The sequence below is a fragment of the Hemiscyllium ocellatum genome, chromosome 20 (genome assembly GCF_020745735.1).
Source record: "Hemiscyllium ocellatum isolate sHemOce1 chromosome 20, sHemOce1.pat.X.cur, whole genome shotgun sequence".
NCBI classification, from domain to species: Eukaryota; Metazoa; Chordata; class Chondrichthyes; order Orectolobiformes; family Hemiscylliidae; genus Hemiscyllium; species Hemiscyllium ocellatum.
This window is the reverse complement of record NC_083420.1, coordinates 14540545-14566700: the sequence shown is the minus strand read 5'-3', so window position 1 is coordinate 14566700 and position 26156 is coordinate 14540545. Positions and strand designations below refer to the sequence as shown.

Sequence of the window (26156 nt, the reverse complement as noted above, 5' to 3'; positions counted from 1 at the left end):
GAAAGAGAAAGGCCATACTTTTAGAAGTAGCAAATACATTAGATTTGGCTTTAACCAAGGACAAAAGTAAAGCTGAAATTGCAGGGGAAATACTCGAACACTTCGGGTATTAGAGAAACAGACAAGTGCAGTAGAGGTAGAAAAACTTAAATTACAATTGAGGAAAATGGAGTTAGAAGATAAATTTAAAAAAAAGAGACAAAGAGAAAGACAGGGAGAGAAAGAAGCTTATTGGCTGAGCAAAGAGAGCGAGAAGAAAGGGAGAGAGAGAGAGAGAAGATAAAGAAAGAGAGAAGGTTCTGAGCTGAGCAAAAAGAGAGAGAATTTAAACTTGAGAAATTGCAAGTCAGCAAAGTCAAGTTGACAGGTTGCAGATTAAAATAGAAGGTAGTGATATATATTTATATAAAAACGCTGCCATATTTTGATGAGAAAGATATTGAAGCCTTCTTTATTTCATTTGAAAAATTGGCTAGGCAGATGGAGGGGTCTGAGGATTTGTGGGTAATGCTAGTTCAGACTAAACTGGGAGGCAGAGCGAGTGAGGTATTTGCCGCACAGTCATATGAGGGGTCAGGGGATTATGGAGAGGTTAAACAGACCATTTTAAGTGCCTATGAATTGGTACCAGAAGCATATAGACAGCAGTTCAGAAACACAAAGAAGGAACCAGGCCAGACTTACAGTGAGTTCGAAAGAATTAAACATAATCACTTTGATTGATGGGTGTGTGCTTTGAAAATAGATAGGTCCTTTGAACCTCGAGAGATTATTCTGCTGGAGGCGTTTAAAAACTCACTTCTAGAGATGGTAAGAATTCACATGGAGAAACAGAAAGTTCAGGCAGTGAAAAGGGCAGCAGAATTAGCAGATGAGCACACGTTGGTGCATAAGATAAGCTTCCGACCAGAATTTTGTTCTGTAAGGAATGGAACTTAAGATACGGGGAGATCCTACACTATGAAACCAAGAGTAGAAAGCACTGGTAAGAATTTACCACAGGATAAAAAGGAAGCCCAAGAGGGTGGACAGGAGGTGAAAGGCCTCAGGTGTTTCCATTCTGGTAAGCTGGGACACATCATGTCACAGCGCTGGTCATTAAAGAAAGGCACTATGGGAAAAGATGTGATAAAAGGAGCTAAGCCAGTGGTATTAGTTAAGGTAGTAAAGGAGACCCCAAGAAGAGCTGAGGAGCTGCAGGAGAGTGCAGACCCTATGCAGCGGCTGGGTATGGAGTTAGTATCTGATCTCTACAAAGAATTTGCCTCTGTGGGCCAAGCTGACTCAGAAAGGACAGGGGGAGGAGGACAAGAAGTTATAATTTTGAGCGATAAAGAATCTAACCAGTTGCTGATAGTAAGGGATGAGCGAATAAACAGTCTTTCTGATTTGTTACCCGAGAGTGTGGTAATTTGTGGGATAAATGGGCAGAAATTTATCATTCCTCTATCTAAGATCAGTTTGGAATGCCAACTCAAGACTGGGGAAGTTGCAGTGGGAGTGATTGACAGAGTGCCAGTTCCAGGAATTCAGTTTGTTCTTGGGAATGATTTGGCAGGATCCAAGGGGGGACTGACACCCTTCATAGTGGAGAAGCCCAAGGAAGACCAAGAAACTGCGGAGTTAAAACAGAAATATCCTGGTATTTTCCCAGACTGTGTAGTAACAAGATCCCACTATCACAAGTCACAGCATGAAGTGAAAAGTAAAGAGAAAGGTGAAGGAGTTGAGGTTCAGTTAGCGGATACCCTGTTTGATGTAATGGTGCAGGAAAATCCTGAACAGGCAGAGGGTCAGACAGAAGTGTTTACTCTTGAAAGGCTAATGGACTTGTAACAGAAAGACGAGATGATAAAAGATATATCTGTGGATGTGTACTCTGAAAAGGAGATAGAGAATATTACGGAGGGTTATTATCTGAAAGATAGAATCCTAAGACAGAAATGGAGACCACATCAGGTTACTGCAGAGGAGAAATGGGCTGAAGTGCATCAGATTGTGTTCCCGATAGCATACAGACAGCAAGTCATAGAGTCATAGAGATATACAGCATGGAAACAGATCCTTCGGTCCAACCCGTCCATGCTGACCAGATATCCCAACCCAATCTAGTCCCACCTGCCAGCACCCGGCCCATATCCCTCCAAACCCTTCCTATTCATATACCCATCCAAATGCCTTTTAAATGTTGCAATTGTACCAGCCTCCACCACATCCTCTGGCAGCTCATTCCATACACATACCACCCTCTGCATGAAAAAGTTGCCCCTTAGGTCTCTTTTATATCATTCCCTCTCACCGTAAACCTTTGCCCTCTAGTTCTGGACTCCCTGATCCCAGGGAAAAGACTTTGGCTATTTACCCTATCCATGCCCCTCATAATTTTATAAATCTCTATAATGTCACCCCTCAGCCTCCGACCCTCCAGGAAAAACAGCCCCAGCCTGTTCAGCCTCTCCCTGTAGCTCAGTTCTTCCAATCCTGGCAACATCCTTGTAGATCTTTTCTGTACCCTTTTAAGTTTCACAACATCTTTCCGATTGGAAGGAGACCAGAATTGCATGCAATATTCCAACACTGGCCTAACCAATGTCCTGTATAGTCACAACATGACCTCCCAACTCCTGTACTCAATACTCTGACCAATAAAAGAAAGCATACCAAATGCCTTCTTCACTATCCTATCTACCTGCGACTCCACTTTCAAGGAGCTATGAACCTGCACTCCAAGGTCTCTTTGTTCAGCAACACTCCCTAGGACCTTACCATTAAGTGTATAAATCCTGCTAAGGTTTGTTTTCCCAAAATGCAGCACCTCGCATTTATCTGAATTAAACTTCCTTTTTATCCTGTGGTAAATGCTTACCAGTGCTTTCTCCTCTTGGTTTCATCGTGTAGGATCTCCCCGTATCTTAAGTTCTATTCCTTACAGAACAAAATTCTGGTCGGAAGCTTATCTTATGCACCAACATGTGCTCATCTGCTAATTCCACTGCCCTTTTCACTGCCTGAACTTTTTGTTTCTCCATGTGAATTCTTACCATCTCTAGAAGTGAGTTTTTAAACTCCTCCAGCAGAATAATCTCTCGAGGCTCAAAGGACTTATCTATTTTCAAAGCATACACTTATCAATCAAAACCAGTTTTAGCTACACCAAACTTTTCAAGTCCCCAGCGAGGCTAGTGACATAGGAGTTGGAGCTGTACTCCTGCAGGAAGATGAGGATGGGATTGGAACTGCCAGTTGGTTACTTTTTGAAGATCAACATTCACCAGAGGAAATACTCCATGATTGAAAAAGAACTATTGAGTTTGGTACTGACCTTACAACATTTTAATGTGTATGTCCCGAACAATGTGTCAGAGATGGTTGTGTACACAATCCGCTTACATTCTTAGAGCACTTTAAAGACAAGAATATGAGAGTATTTCTTTGGAGTCTTATGTTACAGACTTTTAGTTTAAAAATCGTACATGTTGCAGGTTGTAAGAATGTAATCGCAGATCCATTATCGTGCACTTAACTGATAAAGTTCAGATGAGATTTGTATTTATACACACACACACGTGTATGGGAAGAAGTTAAGGTGAACTTAGATTAATGTTTCCTGTATGTCAGGATAATGTTTTTTTAGATTAGATTAGATTAGATTACTTACAGTGTGGAAACAGGCCCTTCAGCCCAACAAGTCCACACTGACCCGCCGAAGTGCAACCCACCCATACCCCTACATATACCCCTTACCTAACACTACGGGCAATTTAGCATGGCCAATTCACCTGACCCACAAATCTTTGGACTGTGGGAGGAAACCGGAGCACCCGGAGGAAATCCACGCAGACACGGGGAGAATGTGCAAACTCCACACAGTTCAGTCGCCTGAAGCGGGAATTGAACCCAGGTCCCTGGCGCTGTGAGGCAGCAGTGCTAACCACTGTGCCACCGTGACGCCCCAATGTGTTTAAAGAATAGAAAAAAAGAAGCCATCTTTTCACTATGATGGTTCACTTTAAGGGGGGAGATGTTATGAAGATGTGGGTGTACTGTACCTTTAAGAAAGTTCAAAACTAACAGAACTACCTGACATCACCAAATTTTCTGAATAAGATATGATATAACCTTTCGGTCCAGCAGCTAGTGTAACTGGTTGCCTGGCGAGAAAAAACAAATTTGAATTTGGCCAAATAGTTTAAATTATACCCTGAAAAATACCAAACTCCAATCCAGTTTGAATTGAGTATATTGGCAATATTAAAAGCCAATGACACAATCTGATGCTTTGGGGGTATGAGACCAGGGAAACTTTGAACAGCTGGGGGAGAACTGCCACGCCACCAGCATGCAGAGATTGCCTTTAGTTCTCCTAAAGGTACCTTTATCGATCTGTGACCTGTGAAGCATAATCCCTAAGAAGAAAAGAAGACAGAGGAAGATACAAAGAGAAAATTCGACAGCTGGCTGGTTTTGAAATTTGAATGTTTGGTAAATCTAAATCAGGGATTTTATCGGACCAGTATTGTAGAAGGGAAAGGTAAAAGATAGGTTAGAGGAAGGAGTTGTAAATAGGTGTTAGTTAGTTATTCTCTGTTATACTTTAAGAACTAAAGTTGTTAATTTTACTTAAAATAGTGTTCTTTGGGATAGTTCTTGACCTCTCGAATTTTCGCGGATTACTGCACGGGATAAATTTTTTCTGTGTTGCTGGTTTAGATTAAGCAGGAGGGTTTACCCCGTGTTGTAACAAGTTTAAGAAACAATAAAGACGCCTTAACTAGCAGACAGAATTTTATTTTGATCATAAAATGAACATATAAAATTTAATTTTTTTTTGCATTTTTACCCCCATAAAATGTAAGAGAAAAGTTTAAATTTTTGATAAATATGGAGTGTAAGTAAAAGATTACCTTATGTGCAAACAGTGATTTAACCACAGACTTTTGCTTTGATAAACGTAAGAGAGTTAAAACAAAGCTTTATTCTAGGCAAGGTGGCAAGTATTCATTTCGGACAGTATGGAACATGCTGAATCGCAGTAAAGGTCTAGACTTTACAAGATATTCCCTGTCCGCGCTGTCCCCATCCTGGACGTTAAAGTGGGTGCCCATCCCCCTTGGATAGTGCCCACAGAGATTTATCACAAACATTACCTTAACAGCAATTGGCAAAGTAATACATTTGATAAACAGCAAAGTACCCTGTTGGGTTTGTTTGAACCAACAATTCTTAAAAATGAAGACACATTTCAAATGACTTTTGCTGACACTCAGGGCAGAAACCCCTGTGTAAAACCTAAAAAAGCTTTAATTAAAATAAACATTAAAAAAAGATACAAATGAATTTTCAATTAAGTCACTGAACATAATGGTTCTAAATGTAGGGTGGCCTTGTTAAAGAAAGAAACTCCCACTCGCAGCATAACTTGGTAAATTAAAATATCTAAAAACATCAAACAGACAATAGAATATTTCAGTATTTGAAGGCAGTGACATCTCCAGAGTTTTTCCATTTCATTTCCAATTCCATTTAAATGTGAGATTAAAGACAGAGCAGTGTTTCTTTTTTGCATCTATGTATGTCACTTTATAAGGTGCATTTATCCCTGTTTGAATTCACAATTTAAGGCTGTTTGCAGGGTTCAGTGGGAAGAGGTGAGGATAATGCTGCTGTACTGTAACTTACTGACTTCAATAAGACCGTCTGCAATGTAGGAAAAGGTCCTGTAGATGTCAGTGTTGCAGGTCCAAACAGCTAACTATTCCCAGTATTGCCTTCAGTTCACAAATGATGCAGAGCTTGAGGGTGTTCATGAATACAGCTACAGGTTTCCAACACACAGTTAAACAGAAGCAGCTCCTGACTACACAAATTGCTCATCATTCAGATACCCAGGTTTATGTTTAACATACAGAATATTTTGGAAAGGTATCCCAACCTACAATGACACAACTGTGTTGAATGTCTGCACAACCACCCAAAGCCATTGGATTTTGGATAGCCCAGGAAACATAATTGCTTCTGTGTGGGTGCATTACAAATTTGGGCTTCAGTCTATTGTTTTGTCATTTTGGGCAGAGCTGCATGGATCAAACATCATCCGAAAAATAGGAAGGCAAGGGGGGTGGGGGTGGGTGTGGTTGGCTGCTCTTTGGAGGGGCAGTGTGGACTCGATGGGCTTAATGGCCTGTTTTCTACACTGAAGGGATTCTGCGATCTGGAGATGGGAAACCCATCAAAAAATGGAGATTGTTTAAACAGAAAGGATAAATCTCGAGAGACAATGTTGCTTCGTCAAGAGAAGATCACTTTTGTGCGAATTAATAACTGACTTTCAGGCCTTTCTTTACTGAATTCAATGTATTTTCATAGTTTGATTTGTTCATATGTTCCTCTTTCTGAATTCTTTCGCGACGTCTGGGTATTCCCCTCCTTAACTGCCTCAGGAAACCATCTCCTTGAATCACCCTGGTCTCCGTGGTAACGGGACAAAGTGCCGTTAGGAAAGAATTTCCGGGATCTTGGCACCCCTACCCCTCCCCCACACCTCATATATTTCTCCTGGTGCATAAGAATGGTTCCCAGTAGAGTGAAACATCATTGTACATCAACAAGTACACAATATACAGACAAGAATGTAATGGAGATGGGAGCAATACCTCACAACTCATCGATTCAATGGCTAACAAATATTTCAGCCCTGCCTGTCTGACAATTATACATCAAACATTTCAGAATGAACAAGTATCTTCTTTTAAAACATCACTCACCATCGTGTGTTTAAAAAAAATGTGGGGCTTCTTCCTCCAATGTAATGAAATAATTTTCTTTAATTGAGCTTGGTGATACTTGCATTTTACCAATGACTGAATTAAGTCATCTTTATCAACCTGTTGGCTAGGCCACACAGAGGTGGAGGTGTGACTCACTTGCAGTTTCAAGTGGCTTTCTCTGTGGTTAATTGCCCTCAGGCATACCAAGCGTCTGTTGAAATACAGGTGTAGAAAAATAATTAGCTAAAAATTACAGTTTTTTAAAAAAACTTTTTTCCATTTTGGAGTGTGGAAAGCCTCTCAAAACTGAACTGTATGTGGTTACTATTCACAACATCAACTTGACAAAGCATTCCAAACAGATTGCTTCCAACTGCGTCTCTCTCAACCTCTCCAACCCTTTTAAGAGTAAGGAATCTCATCAGAACACATGAAGACACACTGTGCGCAATGAACTGGAATGAACACTCCCAGGGGTTTGCCTATCTGCCTGCTGATAAGTAAGAACTATGACCGGCAGTAAGGGCTGGACAGTATGAGGGGCCATCGATGGTCTCTTGTATGACTTGGATGTGGACACATTCATTCACCTTGTGGGAGATCTAAGACCAGAGGGCATCATCTCAGAAGAAGGGAAAGAGATGACGAATTTCTTCCCTCAGAGGGTCGTGAGTCTGTGGAATTAATTACTACAGGAAGTTGTAGAGGCTGAACAATTGACCATATGAGAGAATGGAACAGATTTTTAATCAGTGAGGTTATAAGGAAAAGCTGGAAAGTGGAGTTGAGGATTATCAGATGATCTCATTGAACGGTGGAGCAGACTCAATGGGCTGAATGGCCTACGTCACCTCCTATGTCTTATACGTTGCTCTCAACCACTCTTTCATTGGATGTGGCCCATCCCCAACTGTGTTTGAGATGACCCTTGAATGCCAGGCCTCAGTCGAGATCAGTCCTCACTATAATCTGTTGACCTTTCAGTCAGAGGTCCCTCTCCTTTACGTTAAGCATGCTGGAAATCAGAAACTGGGAGCTGTTTCCCTTTAAAAGGCTGACGTTGTAATGTGTAAGATACTGTGGATATGGCTGAAATAAGGGTCCTTCACTAATGCACTCGCATTATTACAAGCACAGGAGCCGCTTGGGAACAGGTTATGGAATCCTGCTTTGTGTTTCACTTTAGGGTCAAACGGTCCACTTTTCCACAGCAGGGAGGGGGGCCTTAGATGTAAATGACTTCAGCAAGCTGGCTGTTACAGCAGGCTGTCTGTAACAATTACCCCCTCAACACCCACTCTACGAGATCGCTTGGGCGACTCAGTGATGACCAAGTGACTCCGCAATCCCTCCCAGTGAAAAGACACTGTTCAAAAGCTGCAGCGTTTCAGGAGCTCAGGACATTGTGGATTGGAGAGTATAATTCTATTCCTAAACCAGTCTTCAAACGGTAACGTAAAGGTGGGGAAGACACCAGGGGAAGCCCACAGAGGGAGCATGAAAGGAAGGCAGAGAGAAGTGGCTGATGGAGTGAATGAGTTAGAAAGAGACAGAAAGAGAAAAAGTGAGTACGAGGAGAAAGGTGAATCAAAAGGTGGCAGTTTACGAGAAGAGCACTATTTTATTTAAGGTAGTAATAAATCAGAAAGCTCAAGGTGAGGCTTTGTCTAGCTCTGTGAGCTTCAGTGCTGTACAAGACACTAACCTAACAGACTCGATCATGATGCTGCATTCTCCATTGTGCAATACTGCAGCTGAACAACACCCATGTAGGCACAGACATACCATCTCTCGGCACACCAGCTTTATGTTTTAAACTCTCCCTTGCTATTGACAGAATGAAATACAGAGAACATCATGATGACATGTAACCTCTTGTCGGAATTACAATTCTCTTTCAATAACCACCCTCCATCCAATATTTCCACCCCCCCCAACCCCATCCCATTAAACAACCTACATAGAAACTCTCAAACCCCACTGCCTTCCTTTAAAGCAGAAAATACGTTTTTTCTCTCTCTCTCCAGTTCTATCTGAAATACGAAAACTGTACAATGCAGAGGAGATGTTGAAAGCACAGTTTATTCTTAGCCGGCAGGAGTGGGTTCTCAGAGATTGTTCTCCACATCTTCTTTGACGGCTAGATTGTTCCCTTTCGGCAACCCCTTGCTGATCCCATTGCTTTCGTTCAATCGTCGCACTCTGTAGGTCTCGTAATGGATCTTGTGTGTGACATCTTTCAGATCCTGGAGGTGTGACCTTTAAAGAGGTGCAAGGGAAAACAACAAAAGTCAGCCATCAACGAAGAAAGAAAGCAGCAGGAATCTCCACTAATCTGTTACCCAAACAGGGGACTTATACAGCATTCGCCACATCAACGCATTCCGCAGTCTGCACCAAACTCAAGCACTCAACACTGAACGAGAAGCCATCTCCCTGCACAGGTTTAACAGAAGGGGGTGCGCACAAGGGACTGAAGAGGCTTATTCGGGCAAACACAGAGGCTGGACATAGTAGGAGTCAAGGATATACTCTCAGGGTAAGAGGGCTGATCATGGAGAACTGAGATGGAGAGAAATTACTTCATTCAGAGGATTGTGTATTTTCAGAATGCTATACTTCTGAGTGTTGAGAAGTCTCCAGTGTTGGAAATACTTAAGGTCCAGGGCTACTGGGAGCAGGAGGGAAAGTGGAATTGAGGCTCAAGATTGCGCATGTTGTACTGAATGGAGGCCATTCAGTCTACTCCTGCTCCAATTTCTTGTGTTCTAGCCCCTTACTCAGTCCTGAGGGAGTGGGGTACTCTTCAGAGGGTCAGTGTGTGCTCGATGGGCTGAACGGCCTGCTTTCGCACAGTAGGGATTCTGTGACTCTGTGCTGTGAATAATCCCGAAGACTGGCCAAGTTTGAACTAGGCAATCACTCAGAGCCTGCCTGATTGGTGCAACAGCTGATGACAAATTATTACCCTGGGCTTCAAATACGCTTGGATTTGGAAATGTATTTAAATCCATTTTAACAGCCCACAGTGAGAAATACATGTTATTTGTGTAAAGACAAGCAGTAAGCTGCTGATATCATGGTTTTTTTTGACATTGGCTAACCCACCTAGTCTGCACATCCCTGGACACTCTGGGCAATTTAGCATGGCCAATCCACCCTAACCTGTATATCTTTGGACAGTGGGAGGAAACCAGAGCACCCGAAGGGGACCAGCACAGACACAGGGAGAATGTGCAAACTCCACACAGACAGTCGCCCAATTCAATACAGGAAACACTGGAAGATGTGTGGTCTTGTGTTTGGGGGGTTCACAGTCACTTATCAACCTTCATAAGATTTCATTCCCTGCTTAGTTTATAATGGCTGAACTAAAATTCCTTTCCAGTTCCTCTGTGAGAACAGTTTTGACCATCACCTCAGGTTTACAAAAGTGACAAAGGAATGCAATTAGGAGAGGATAAACAGGTCACTTTTGTATGGGGGGGAAAGGTAAGAAGAGAAGGATGGCTGAAGGGTGACCTAACAGAGGAAATGTAAAATGAGGAAAGACATTGATAGAGAGGACACAGGGGCCATTGATATATGATAGCCATTAATAAAATCAATAAGCGATTCAGGAGAAACTCTGAGAATGGGTAAGGTCATGGAACTTGTTACCATTGGGGTGTAGCTGCAATGAATAGTTTACATCAGTGCTTGGCAATATGATTTCATTTCAAGGCTTGAGTGGTGCCATTCTGAGTACTATGGGAGGAGGGGGGTGCTGGTGAGAGCTGAGGGGAAGGGATTACTGGTGGGATCCACCTTCCAGCTGGCTTTTCTTGCAATAGGAATCAAACCTGTAAAAATCAGTCACTTAGGCCGTACCCATGGTTAAAAATACACAAGACCTCCCAGCAGGTAACACTGAAACTGAGCTTTACAGCATCTTTTTTGATGACTTTGCACATTCATGATCCCAAACTCTTGCACATCACCACCATTGTTTGGGAGACCCCAGTATAGATGCATTTTAAAAAAACTATACAGGCTTCTGAGGGAGATGGGCAATGAAGGTGGTCCTTATATAACTAAATTGAGACACTTAGTCAAGTACATGAATAGGAAAGGTTTGAAGGGACATGGGCCAGGAGCAGGCAGCTGAGACTAGTTAAGTTTAGTCAACATGGACTGGCTGGGCTGAATGGCCTGTTGGTGTGCTGTGCTCTGTGTAGTTCTGTATCACAATTTTACATTTAAATTGAGAAACCATGAGTGAAGGTCGTTATCAAGGTGCAGAACGTTGAAAAGTTATTTTTCAGTCTATGCTTCTGTGTTTATATATGGTGAATCCTGTAAAACAATTAACCGCCTCTAATAAACTATTATCTCAATCAGTATTGTAGCCAGAAATTACTTTCTAGTTTCGATGACAAATAGCTGAATTAGGAGCGTCATTTGGACCCTTGAGTTCCCCTCCAGTAAGATCATGGCTGATTGGATTTCTAGTCTCAATACCAATCTTGGGCTCCCTCGCCAGTCAATAATCTATCTAGACCTGCATTAAAAATTACTTGATCAACCGATCTCCACTGCTCTTTTGGGAAGAGGGTTCTAAACACAGGCTGAGTGAAATAAGTCTCCTCCTCTTTGACTTTAGGTGTGAAGACCCCTTAATCTTCATCAATGACCCCTAGTTCTACTGGTCCTACTCTGTACATTAATCCTCCTTGGATCAGAGAATTAGCCCAGTTTGCTGAGACTGCACCCACTGTAAGAGGGCATCACTCTGATAACTAGGGGGAAGCTCCTGGATTCTCAATCCAAGTGGGAATGCATTCTACTTGTAATACAGTCACAGGAGTTTCACGTCAGATGATAGAGTCATAATCAATCTGCCATCCTTCCTGGGCAAACATCTTGTGACAATGAGCAAAAGTTGCAGAGTCCTGTCCTGATTGCTCCACTGTGCTTACCTAATGCATCCCAACATCTGGAATCCTCCTTATTCTTACCTGCGGTTTCTGGGATTGTCGAAGGGAAGAACTATCATTTCTTAAAACAAAAGGAGTGGCAAATGGAATTTAATTTAGTTAAATGTGAGATGTTGCACTTTGGTTAGACAAATCAGGGCAGGACCTATGCAGGGTCCTGGGGAGTGGTGCAGGTTCATAGTTTCTTGAAAGTGGAATCTGTACAGGACGTTGGTTAGGCCACTTTTGGAATACTGCGTGCAATTCTGGTCTCCCTGCTATAGAAAGGATATTGTGAAACTTGAAAGGGTTCAGAAAAGATTTACAAGGATGTTGCCAGGGTTGGAGGGTTTGAGCTGTAGGGAGAGGCTGAACAGGCTGGGCCTGTTTTCCCTGGAGCATCGGAGGCTGAGGGGTGACCTTAGAGAGGTTTACAAAATCATGAGGGGCATGGATGGGGTGAACATCAAAGGTCTTTTTCGCAGGGTGGGGGAATCCCATAAGTAGAGGACATAAATATAAGATGAAAGGGGAAGGATTTAAAAGGGACCTAAGGGGCAACATTTTCATGTAGAGGGTGGTGTGTGTGTGTGGAATGAGCTGCTCAAGTAAGTGATGGAGCTGAGTATAATTAAAAGACATCAGGATGGGCATATGAATAGGAAGGGTTGAGAGGGATATGGACCAAATGCTGGGAAATGGGACTAGATCAGATTAGGATGTCTGGTAGGCACAGGTGAGTTGGACTGAAGTGTCTGTTTCTGTAAACTCTATAATTCTAAAAAGCTCAGCGAATATTAAATTGACACAGGACTAATCAAGATTTTCTGCAACTGAAAGGGTCATGAACAATACTCTGGTCACAAGAACCTTAAATACAAATAAACTGCAGGCAGTGAATGAGATGAACAGTGGAGCAGATCAGTCAATCCTCTTGTTCTCTGGAGGAAGTGCACAGATACATGACACATTGAAAGGCCGTGGCTCCTAATTAAGTGTACACACCATTCTCTAACCCCATCTGGAGCATCTAAACCTTCAGCCTCAACACATTAAAAAACAAATCCTTAAGAGAAAGAGTAATAGTGAGAGTTGTGGGAATCTGTAGCAACTTTGTTGGATAATCTCTGATGTTGGATAACAGACATGGAATAAACAGCAGATAATCCTCCCCATATTTTAACATTTTAAAAGGAAAAGGACTATTTAGCAGCAGGGTATCCTCCAACCAAATGTTTTTATCTTCTACGTGGCATATATCTGCTAGTGATTTAAAAATGACACGAGGGGCAACTTTTTTTTAACACAGAGAGCAGTTCATGTGAAATGAACTTCCTGAGTAAGTGGTGAATGCAGGAACAGTTACAATGTTTAAAAGGCATTTGGATAAGTTCATGTATAAGAAAGGTTTGGAGGGATATGGGTCAAATGCATGCATGTTTGACCAGTTCAGTTTGGGATTTTGGTCGATATTGACTGAAGGGTCTGTTTCTGTGGTGTATGACTATGTCTGCATGTCATTCACACAAACACACACACAGCCTCCTGTCTCTCTTTCATTCTCTCTCTCTCTCTCACTCACACACACACACACACACACACACACACACACACACACACACCCCCTCCTGTCTCTCAGACACACACACACGCTCTCTTACACACTTTGTCTCTCTCTCTCTCTCTCACATACACACATACATGCACACAGAGAGTCTTTCTCTCACTCACACAGCCACACACAGTCTTGTGTCTCTCTCTCTCTCTCTCACACACATACTGAGGGTCTTTCTCTCTCTCTCAGACACACACACACACACACACACACACACACACACACACACACACACACACACACAGTCTCTTTCACACATCTATACAGTCTCTCTCTCTCTCTCTCTCTCACACAGAGCAATAGAACTACAGAGCAATTAAAAACAAGGCTTTAAGTTTCTGCTAAGTATCAAATTGCTAAAATATCATTGCATCGAGCCCAGTTTGATGTAATCCTGTTCCCTGCCTCATAAGACCTTTATGTGGAAGAGATGATCATCATGCAGGCAATGCAGTGGAAGCTTAGTTCTTCTGTAACACAGGGCATTATACAGTGAGATATCATCATAACATAGAGCTTGACTCATTGTAAGTAGATTGGATGTTTATTCTGTGATTTACAGAGGAACCTTGATTATCTGAATCTCAATTATCCGAATACCAGATTATCCGAATGAGATCCCGAGGTCCTGATAGAAACATCACATCAAAGACTTGTTTCCAACACTGATCGTGCCTTTTGGTTACAATGATTAAAAATGAACTCGGTTTAATGAAATGCTGCTGAGAACAGTCCTGGACAGTCCAAATGACTGACCACCCACCCTCTCTCTCTCTCTCTGTCTCTCTCACACTTTCCCTGGAGTTTTACACAGGGGTGTACCCTAAGCCCCCCTTTCCCCAGATAATCCCTCCAACATTGTCCTGTACAGGGCAAAGGTGGAACTTGTCAAAAGGTTGCAGTAAAAGGTTGTGTGTATGTATATGTGGGGGTATGGCTGTGTGTATGTGTGTGTGTATATGGACCTGCATGTGTGTATGTATGCACTTGCGTGTGTGTGTATGCACCTGTGTATGTGTGTGTATGTGTATGCACCTATGTGTGTGTGCGCGTGTGTGTCTATGCACCTGTGTGTATGTGTGTGCACGTGCATGCACTATTTGGAGACTCACCCCCCCAAATACAGCAGCAGTCTTACTGTTGGTGTTCTGTTGGGCTGCCCCATGGTGGATGGGGGCAGGCAGTGTGGATAGGGGTGGCGAATGGTAGGTGAGGGTGGATGGGGGCAAGGGTGGGGCAGAGGCAGACAGGACGGCCTGGGTGGACAATGTTGGGAGTGGACAAAGGCAGGGTTGGGGGTGGAGGGCAGATGGGGGGGTGGGGTTGGAGGTTGGGGGCAGATGGGGGTGTGGGGTTGGAGGTTGGGGGAAGATGGGGGGGTTGCATGGGGTTGGGGGCAGATGGGGGGTGCAGGTTGCATGGGGTTGGGGTGTGCGTGGCGGGCAGAGTCTCGCACATGGTGTGCTACTGCCTAGTCTCCTGAACAGGGAGAACACTTAGCAAGTGCCCGCTGTGTCAATCCCATTGAACTGATTGAGTGTGGTGGTGGGGGGGTGGGGGATGGGGTGTGGAGGGAGGTGGGGGGAGGCTTCAGCAATGCTGCAGGTCCCTTACACACAAGTGCAATGTGTGGCACGGTGGTTAGCACTGCTGCCTCACAGCGCCAGAGACCCGGGTTCAATTCCCGCCTCAGGCAACTGTCTGTGTGGAGTTTGCACATTCTCCCAGTGTAGCATGGGTTTACTCTACTCCGGGTGCTCTGGTTTCCTCCCAGAGTCCAAAAAAAAATGTGCAGGTTAGGTAAATTGCCCGTAGAGTTAGGTGACGGGGTAAATGTAGGGGAATGGGTCTGGGTGGGTTGCTCTTCGGTGGGTCGGTGTGGACTTGTTGGGTCAAAGGGCCTGTTTCCACACTGTAAGTAATCTAATCTAATGTAATCTAAAGTGCGTGTGGGTTCAGAAACAAACATCGAGACAAAGGGGGAAGCAAGGCAGGCAGAGCGAGGAAAAAGGAAACTTCAGAAAATTTCGAGCCCCAGAGGAGAGGCATTGAATCAATTTACTGAATAAATCAATTATCCAAACAAAATACTGCCCACCCATCTCATCTGGATAATTGATGTTCCTCTGTAGTCAGTTTAGGAATCGCCATTGTGTGGTGTCTTCACACTGAATGAATGATCTAGATCTGGGATTGACAGCATTATCTTAGACCTCCTTTTATCCTTCTAATGCTTACCAAGGGTCTATGTCCCTGGCTATTGATATCTCTACTAAAGGAAAAAATGCCTTCTTTTTCACCTTATTGATGCCCCACCTAATCTCACCATTACATCCCCTTCAACCTTGGCTGCTCTAAAGAGAACAACTCCAGCCTATCCAGTCTCTCCTCATTGCTCCAACTCTTCAGACCAGGCAATATTCTGGTAGATCTCCTCTGCACCCTCTTGACTAAAATCTCATCTTTCCGATAATGTGGTTACCAGAACCGCACATAGCATTCTGGCATAGCATAAGGTCTTCACCAGGAATTAAGGTGGGGAATTGGGGAGCTGCTGGGAGATAAATAGGAGGGTTGGGGTTGGTAACTAGGAAGGCGATAGGTAAATGGAGATGGGGGATGACAGTGAATGATCAGAGCAGAGGGTGGAGCACATAGATGGGAAGGAAGATGGACAGGTAGGACAGTTCCAGAGGGTGGTGCCGAGTTGGAGGTTTGGATCTGGGATGGTGGGGGGGGGGGGGGGGGAGATAAGGAAACTGGTGAAATTGACTTTGATGCCACGTGGTTGGAGGGTCCGAAGCCAGAAGATGAGGCATCCTTCCTCCAATTGTTGGGTGGCTTGGATTTGGCGATGGAGGCGGCCCAGGACTTGCATGTCCTTGGAGGAGTGGGAGGGGGAGTTGAAGTGCTTGGCTACAGGGTGGTGGAGTTGTTTGGTGCATGTGTCCTAGAGATGTTCTCTGAAACGTTCCGCGAGTTGGCGTCCTGTCTCCCCAATGTAGAGGAGACCACATCAGCTGTAATGGACACAGTAGATGAGGTGTTTGGATGTTTTATACTGTCCCACCATAACCTTCTTGATCTTGTGTTCTATGCCTCAATTAACAAAGGCAAGTATGATATTTTGCCACCATGTTATTCCCCTGCCTAGCTCCTTTCAGGGATATGAGGAGAAGCATAGCAAGATCCCTCTGATCTCATGTACTCTCAGGGGGACTGCCATTCACAATGTAATCCCTTGCCTTGTTAGTTCTTCCCAAGTAGTTGGAAGCGGGTCCAGCTTTATGTTTTGAGACCATTTCTGCTCAGTGTGCTCGTCAATGACTTGGATGTAGGGAATGATGTCTAAATGTGGAGCACCAAGAGGCACAGTAAATGATGGGTGGTATGGTGGCTCAGTGGTTAACACTGCTGCCTCATAGCACCAGGGACCCAGGTTCCATTCCACTCTCGGGTGACTATCTGTGGGAGCTTGCACGTTCTCCACGTGTCAGCGTGGGTTCCCCCCTGGGTCCTCCGGTTTCCTCCCACAATCCAAAATTGTGCAAGTTAGGTGGATTGACCATGCTAAGTTTCCCCATCGTGTTCTGAGATGCGTAGAATAGATGCATTAGTCAGGAGTAAACATCGGATAATAGGGTGGGGGACTGGGTTTGGGTGGGTTACTCTTCAGAGGGGTGGTGTGGACTTGTTGGGCCGAAGGGCCTGTTTGCACACTTTAGGGATTTCTATGAATCCAGCAGAGTCTAAGTAACCCTGAGAACTCAAGTGGTAGCTGCAAGTTGGTGATGACTGATGGTTGAAACAAAAATGGTGATGGAATTCAACATTAGCAAAAGTGACATGGTTTATTGTGTTTAAAAAAAATGGTATTTCTGTTTTGAACCACTGGGTAATTGAGAACTTGAGTATTGCTGAAAACAATTACACGTTTTGTCAAAGTTTTTTGTCTTGCCATCATCAGAATATTTGCAAACAAAATCAATGTTAAAGAGGAACAGCATTACGATACTGTATATTGTGAATGGGAGAAGATCTGGGTTAGTAGAGGAGTTTAGGGTTCAGGACCTTAAGAGACTAGAATAGTCAGTAAGTTTGCAGATGACACCAAAATTGGAGGTGTAGTGGGCAGTGAAAAGGTTACCTCAGATTACAAAGGAACCTTGATTAGATGGGCCAATGGGCCAAAGAGTGACAGATGGAGTTTAATTTAGATAAATGTGAGGTACTGCATTTTGGAAAGGCAAATCAAGGCAGGGCTTAATGGTAAGGTCCTGGTGACTGTTGCTGAACAAAGAGACCTTGGCGTGCAGGTTCATAGTTCTTTGAAGGTGAGGTCCCAAGGAGATAGGATAGTGAAGAAGATACTTGGTATACATGCCTTTATTGGTCAGCGCTTGAGTATAGGAGTTGGGAGGTCATGTTGCAGCTGTACAGGACATTGGTTAGGCTATGTTTGGAATATTGCATTCAATAGGAAAGATGTTGTTAAACCTGAAAGAGTGCAGAAAAGATTTACAAGGATGTTGCAAGAGTTAGAGGGTTTGAGCTACAGGGAGAGGCTGAATAGGCTGGAACTATTTTCCCTGGAGCGTTGGAGGCTGAGAGGTGACCTTGTAGACATTTACAAAATCATGAAGGGCACGGATAGGGTGAATAGCCTGGGGTCCATTCTCCAGGGTAGGGGAGTCCAAAACTAGAGGGCGTAAGTGTAAGGTGAGAGGGGAAAGATTTAAAAGGGACCTAAAGGCCAACTTTTTCACGCAGAGGGTGGTGCATGTATGGAATGAGCTGCCAGAGGATGTGGTGGAGGCTGTTAGAACAATAACATTTAAAAGGCATCTGGATGGGTATATGAATAGGAAGGGTTTGGAGGGACATGGGTCAAATGCTGGCAAATGGGATTAATTAACTAGATTAATTTAGAATATCTGGTCAGTATGGACAAGTTGGATTGAAAGGCCTGTTTCTGTGCTGAACATCTCTATGAGTCTATGACACTAAAAAGGTAATTACAAATCAATAAGGTCATAAATAAAGCCAACAGAATAATGGGTTTTATGTCAAGTGGCATAGTGTCCAATATTGAATCTTAATGTCAAATATTGAAATAAAAACCTAAGGAAAGATCTGAAAGATTGGGTTAGTTTTTATTGAAATGGATCTGGGGATTTGGTGAGTTAATCTGAGCTGTTCAAAATGGTGAGGGGATAGGACAGAGTTGGTGGACAGACCATCACTGAGGGAGAGTAAGGACATGAGATAGGGGGCTTAATGTGGGGCAATAACTTTACATGGAGAGTGTGAACTGAAATGTCAGGGTTTGTGTTTGAAGCAGAGACTGTGTCAACATCCAAAAGAAAGGGGAAGGAAGGAGCATGAGAACAGACACATGAAATAAGGGCCAGTGTTTACATTGGAGGGTGAACAACAACACAGACTGTTTGGAAAGGTCTATATTTGCATGAAATGCTATGTACAGAGACCCTGGCACTTTTTATACTGCTTCTGTTAGACAGAATCGCCCTCGGGCATCTACATGTCTAAATTGGATTTTTCTGCCCCAGGGGCAGGACTACACACTCACAAGGAAACCGTGCCTGCTCTCAGAATGCCAGAATGCAAGCTGTATGAGTTCACCAATGGACCCCAGTCTCCTGGAGTCAGATAGACAACCCTGCTATTATCGACGCATCTGTAGACAGGTTATAACCTGGGCCAACAGCAACCATTCGTCATCATTACCTCTGCACCGGACACATTCCAGCAGTAACACCTGCACTGTGTCTGTAAACAGTGGAATTAAAATGAGCATTTTTAATGCATTTGGAACTGCTTTGTGGTGTTCCTTTCATTGTTGTGTTAATATATCAATGGACTTAATTCTCAGTGGTAAAGGGAAGATCGTGTTGTAGGTGCAGGTTAAAGGGGATTGGTTAGCTCAGTTGGCTGGACAGCTTGTTTAATAAAATGACAGGATGCCAATAGCATGGGTTCAATTCCTGCACTGGCTGAAATTACCGTGAAAGACTCACCTTCTCAAACCCTTTTCCCTCACCTCTGAGGCATCATTACCCTTATGCTAAACCACCACCAGTCCTCCCTCTCTCTCTAAAGAGAAAGCAGCCCCATGCTTTGGTAAGATTATGGTGTCCTGACCTTTATACTGAGGAGGAGAAATGGAATGGATATACCATACATAGTCCTTTGGCAATGATGTGGATGAAGTACTGTGCAGGGAAGATTGGAAGACAAGGAGTTGAGACTTTTAGAAACTGGGTTTCAAAGCAGGTTATGAGTGACAGAGATCAGGGGAGGCTGGTCAGAATGACTCTGCGGATATTTACAGCACAGAAGATAGCCACTCGGCCCATCATGTCTGTGCCAGTCAGCAAGGATCTGAGTACGTTATTCTCCAGCAAGTGAATATCTAAATACTGCTTTAGTGTTAGGAGAGTTTCTGACTCAACCTGTCAATTCAACCTAATATTAAAGAACTAACAGCGTTGAAGTGAACTTTAATAAGGCATTCGACAAGGTCCCAAACGGCAGACTGATCAAAAAAGTCAAAGCCCAAGGGGTACAGGGTAATGTGTCCAATTGGATCTAAAGCTGGTTTAGTAGCAGGACCCAAAGGGTAATGGTCAATGGCTGTTTATGGAATGGAAACCTTTTTCAAGTGGTACACCACAGGGCTCGGTGTTGGGACCCCTGCTGTTCGCTGTATACATTAACGACTTGGCCTTGAACAGGGGAGGGCACAATTAGAAACTTTGCAGGTAACACAGAAGTTGACTGTGTAGTAGATAGTGGAAAGATAGCTGTAAGCTCCAAACTGCTACAGATGGGTTGGTGGAGGGGGCCGGCAAATGGCAGATGCAGTTCGACCCTGCTAAGCGTGAGGTAATGTATTAGGGAAGTCAAACAGTAAAAGGGAATACAGAACAAATGGAATATACCGACAAGGGTAGATGAAATGAGAGATCCAGGTGTACAAGTCCCTAAAGGTAGTCATACAGGTAGTTAAGGTTGTAAAGGAGGAATATGGAATGCTCGCCTTCATTGACAGAGACACACAAGTAGGGGTATAAAGATGAAACTGCACAAGACACAGGTGAGACCACAACTGAAGTAGTGTGTGCAGTTCTGGTCACCACCTTACAGGAAGGAGTTGCTCCTGAGAGGATACAGAGAAGATTAACTAGAACATTGCCAGGGCTGGAGAATTGTAGCTACGAGGAGAGATGGGAGAAATTGGGCTTGTTTCCCTTGAATGGAGAAGACTGAAGGGTGACATCACTGAGGTATATATAGTTGTCAGGAGTAGAGTTGGAGCAGATAGGAGGAAGTTGTTTCCTTTGGCAGTGACTTCAAAAAGCAGGGGCCATCGAGTCAAGCTAAGTGGCAGAAATATTAGAGGGGATGTGAGGAAAAACGTTTTTATACAGAGGGTGGTAAGCGTCTGAAATTCACTGCCTGAGTTGGTGTCGGAGGCAGAGACCCGAAACTCTCTTTAAAAGTACCCAGTTGCGCACCTTAAGTGCTATAAGCTACCAGGCCGTGTGCAAGAAGATGGGATTAGAAAGGCATTTGGTAAGTAGGTATGGATAAGACGGGCTGAATGGCCCTTTCTGTGTTGTATCATTTCTACGGTTAACAGCATTGGAGCATTCCAGCCCCTGTGTATGTTCCATCCATCTTGCAGGTTTCTGTTTGACAATAATATTGGTTGGTTGTGAGTCAGGTATCGTTAATACATTTCTCCACATGCTGATAGTAACGGAAATGGTCCGTTTTTAATACGTGCGTGTGTCTAGTGGCTTCAGGTCTAAATTTACATTCAGTGAATGATTTGCAAATGATGCATTTAATTGCACGTGTAATAAACGTAAACCTCAGTTTACAAAATGTTTTCTGTGGCAAGACATCAAGTAAATGTTAATTAATTATGTGCCTTTTTATTAAATTTTTGATGAGTTTGTGTCATACAAAATCTGGCCTTTTGATATTATTATGACAGACAGCCACGGCAAAAAGAAATTTGATATCCCAAGACCCGGGGGAATAAAGTACTTAAAACATCACTGACAACATCCAGATGCACTCCTTTCAGGGAGATCAAATCCATCTGTTTGAAAATTTGCCACTAAAAAAAATGCAAGTGAATAGGATTTTCCTTTATTAAAATGTGTGGAAAAGTGCACAGGCATTAATTACACCAACACAGGCCAGGCTGCAATATCCACAATTATGAAGTGAACAGTAAAATTAACAGCTTGCCTTGAAGTTGTGTGTGCAGCAGAAAGCAATTTAAAACAAAAATTAACAACAGACTGCTTCAGAAAGGGAGCACAGGGTCAAAGCTGGAGAGAAAAAGCTCTGGAATTGCTGGAAAACTGGGGCACCACACATTTTACTAACTGAGGCACAAGTGGGATCATTGAAGGGAATGGAATGTTGTAGAGAAATTGCTGCAGATATCAACGGTAAAAGGGCAAAGCCACTATAGTCAAGGTTAGAGTGGTGCTGGAAAAGCACAGAAGGTCAGGCAGCACTCGAGAAGCAGAAAAATCGACGTTTTGGGCAAAAGCCCTTCAGGAGTGAAAGGCTTTGGCCCAAAATGTTGATTTTCCTGCTCCTCGGATGCTGCCTGACCTGCTGTGCTTTTCCAGCACCACTCTAATCTCCAGCATCTGCAGCATCCACTTCCGCCTAAAGGCGCCATAGCCCGACCAGCTGTTTTCTCATTACAGAGAGATAATTGTGATGATTCAACCTGAGGGTCACCAGATCTCGGGTCAGGGGAGAGGTTGGGAAGGAGAATTCTTCATGGTAACCTCAGCTGGTGCAAAGTTAAAAATCACACAATACCAGGTTATAGTCCAACAGGTTTAATTGGAAGCACACTAGCTTTCGGAGCGACGCTCCTTCATCAGGTGATTGTGGAGGGCTCGATCGTAACACAGAATTTATAGCAAAAATTTGCAGTGTGATGTAACTGAAATTAAACATTGAAAAATTGATTGTTAAGCCTTTCATCTGTTAGAATACAGGAATAGTTTCACTTCTTTCATGTGTAAATCACAAAACCTTTTTTTTTAAAAGTTGCATTCTCAGGTTGGCTGTTAACAATGGAGATAGCTAGACAATATGTCGAAGGTGTTGGCCCCCTGTGTTCTCTGTTGGTGCAGGAATTGAGTCCACGCTGTTGGTATCACTCTTCATGGTGAACCAACCGCCCATCCAACTTAGCTAAGCGACTGCTAACTGTAGATGCATCACAAATAAAAAGTGTTTTGGGGTGCTCTGTGGTCATGAGAGGTGCGACATAAATGCAAATCTTCGATTGAATGTTATTTAAAGTCCACCCGTTTCATGTCAGAAAGCTGTCTGCGACTGTGAAAAACATAATCCACTGATAATTGTAAATCCGGTGGGAGCAAATATGGAGAAAATACGGCTTTCGTAATCGCATAATTAACTGAGGAAAGGAAGATTTGTGAAAGGGAGGGAAATATGCATGATGGATGATGCATAGCTATTGCGGGAGGTACAGCTAACACAAAGGACAACATGAATAAGTAGGGATGGAAAGAACAATGGGAGGTACTGAATTCACAGGAAGGTGGAGAGGTGCAGAACGCGGTGGGGGGTGGTGATGGTTATGCACGGGGTACAGGTACACCCTCCACAGTGGGTCTCTGACAGGCACAGGTTGCCTGTATAGGACATAGCATCTCCAGGCTAAAGGCAGACTGACGGCCCAATGCTAATGAGAGGAAGAGGTCCTGTCCTGGCCTCACTGAGGTCTCAGTTTGGCCCATACCCAAAGCTACTATGGAGGTCGGCACGGCACAGCTACCATGGCAACCAAGCACCCTCACTCTCTACCCACCAATGTGCCTCAGAATCTAATTTTCTGTCCAACTATTCCTAAATGGCCACAGGTTTGTCCAAGTATTTTGTAAGAAAAATAAACAGGTGCCGAACGCATGACTTTAGCATGAAGCCTAAATCACCCACTTGTCCTCATTGATCATCCTCTGGAGGGCTTTTACTCCTCTATCCTCAGGACCCTTGACCTTAAAATCACATTTGCAACAGGAACATTCAGCTCATGAATTTGTGACGTGCGTATCTTTGCTGCCAGTCAGGGACATTACAGTTTTATCTGGGCCACTCACATTACCTAGAGTCAATAGAATGAGTTGCTGCTGTACTGTAGGGCAGGGGTTCCCAAAGTGGGGTGAGGGTCAGAATCCTACATGGGGCAGAAGTAGGCTATTTGGCACATCAAGCCTGCTCCACCATTTAATCAGACCGCACCTGACTTGATAATCCTCAACTCCACTTCCTGCCTTTTCTCTGTAATTTTTAATTCCCTTACTAATTAAAAATTCACCTTGAGTATAGGGTCACAAAGAGAAACGGTTGGGGAAACACTACTTGAGAGTGATTGCCTTAGCTCTTGTGAGCGATGTCACTGGAGATGTTGATAAGATTTGCTCCAAAATGTGAATACTTGCATTCTTTATATTTTTGCTTCTCGCTGTTCAAGCAACTGGTCTCACGCACTCTCACCCAATGACAGGTCATCTAGATTTTGTCAAGATTGGAGATGAACTTTGACCTGTACAGACGCTGTTGCACAACACAGAATGGTTTGGCCTCATGGACTGGAGGATCCTCTTACCTGATCAGCAGATCCCTTAGATTTGCAAATTCACAGTGTGCACCGTTTTCAACTGGAAGAGGCAAAGAGACCAAATCAGCAAGAGAATCAATATAATTACCATCAGGTTTCACAGCAGAATGCTTCAATTAAATGGCATCCAAACTATCCTCCTTTGGATTGATAATAATAACGATTAAACTGCAGCAAGAGCATTTCCATTCTGCGAGTTCATAATGCTCTCGTTCAATGGGCGAAGGATAAAGATCCTGATGCCATTTAATCTTCTAAATAATATAGTCTGGGAACTCAGGTACCAGTGTTCCTGCAAACATGTTATTATAAAGGAGTACTGCTGATAAAAGCCAATACTCAAGTTCTGTACAGTACTACCAAACAACTAATTATAAACAAAAAGCTAAACTCTATATTCCCTTTGGGAGAGAGGTGAAGTGTTCTTCATATTTAGTTTGAATCAGAAACTTGTGAATTAGACACGAAGAAAGACTCAGATTAAGTGTACACTGGTTACTCCATTTTCTGGCTCCTCAGTTAAAGTGTTTGAGCTGAAATACATCGACACAGAGCATGCATACAAAGAGTACCTTTCTTGGTGACAGCCCTTAAAAGGAAACAAGTTTAATAAACATGGAGGAGGGAGGGAGAGATCTGGTTCTAACAGGACTTCACACTGTATCTGCTTGTGTGTACTGAAGCATGCACAAGAAAGGAAAAGGTGTGAGCCCAATGCATTGTGTCCTCTCAACTAACGAATGAATGACACATTGAGGACCTACTTTCACTTGTCACCAAGTTGGCATTCCTGTCATTCTCTAATTTAACAATGGGAATGGCAGTAATAGCTCTTCTCAGTCACATGTATAAGCTACCTGACCAGCAAACCTTAAATCTCTCATGTAAAAGGTTTATCTTTGCAGCTGTTGAAAAACCCATCTCCACAGACTCTCAGAGCTGAACAGAACAAGATCAGAGGACGGTGGCCTGAGGAGCTACTTTAGGAGAGTAAACGTGAATCAGTCCTCTGCTGTTGTCATTGTCCCATTGTCTTCCCCGGAGTGTCGGAGGCTGAGGGGTGACCTTATCAAGGTTTATAAAATCATGAGGTGCGTGGATAGGGTAAATAGACAAGGTCTTTCCCCTGGGTTAGGGAAGTCCAGAACTGGAGGTCATAGGTTTAGAATGAGAAGGGAAAGATCTAAAACGGACCTAAGGGGCATCTTTTTCATGCAGAGGGTGATGCGTGTATGGAATGAGTTGCCAGAGGAAGTAGTGGAGGCTGGTACAATTACAACATTTAAAAGGCATCTGGATGGGTATATGAATAGGAAGGGTTTGGAGGGCCAAGTGCTGGCAAATGGGACTAGATTACTTTATGATATCTGGTCAGCATGGACGAGTTGGACTGAAAGGTCTGTTTCTGTGCTGTAGATCTCTATGACTCTATACAATTCAGAACTGGGAGTTAGTTTAGCTCAGCTGGTCAGTTTGTAATGCAAAGTAACACCAACAGCGTGGGTTCAATTCCTGTACCACTGAGGTGATCGTGAAGGACTTTCCTTCCCAACCCCTCCTTCAGGTTAAACCACCTTCCTCCCCCCCAACACCTCCACCCTGCCCTCTCACCACCCAACACCACCACCCTGCCCTCCCAAACCCCAACCCTGCCCTCCCATCCCCCACACCCCCACCCTGCCCTCCAACCCTCCCCTCCCATCTCCCCACACCCCCACCCTGCCCTCTCACCCCCCCACACCCCCACCCTGCCCTGTCACTCCCCCCCACACCCGGCCCTCCCAGCTCCCCCACACCCCCACCCTGCCCTCTCACCCCCCCACACCCCCACCCTGCCCTCCCACCCCCCCACACCCCCACCCTGCCCTCCCACCCCCCACACCCTCACCCTGCCCTCTCACCCCCCCACACCCCCACCCTGCCCTCTCACCCCCTCACACCCCCACCCTGCCCTCCCACCCCCCGACACCCCCACCCTGCCCTCCCACCCCCCGACACCCCCACCCTGCCCTCCCACCCCCCGACACCCCCACCCTGCCCTCCCACCCCCCGACACCCCCACCCTGCCCTCCCACCCCCCGACACCCCCACCCTGCCCTCCCACCTCCCCA

The 26156-nt window shown here is 44.1% G+C and overlaps 1 protein-coding gene across 7 annotated transcripts in view; it reads right to left on the bottom strand.

Moving 5' to 3' along the window:
• Positions 1–4955: 4955 nt before the first annotated feature.
• Positions 4956–26156, bottom strand: part of LOC132825353 (neuronal-specific septin-3-like) — a 407090-nt gene continuing 385889 nt past the window's right edge. For all 7 annotated transcript variants that reach the window (XM_060840515.1, XM_060840520.1, XM_060840519.1 and 4 more), the window contains 2 exons: positions 24034–24085; positions 4956–9026 (listed from right to left, as the gene is read on the bottom strand). In XM_060840515.1, the coding sequence (XP_060696498.1) occupies positions 8876–9026; positions 24034–24085 (203 nt within the window). In that variant the 3' untranslated portion in view covers positions 4956–8875. The remainder of the gene's footprint in view (positions 9027–24033; positions 24086–26156) is intronic.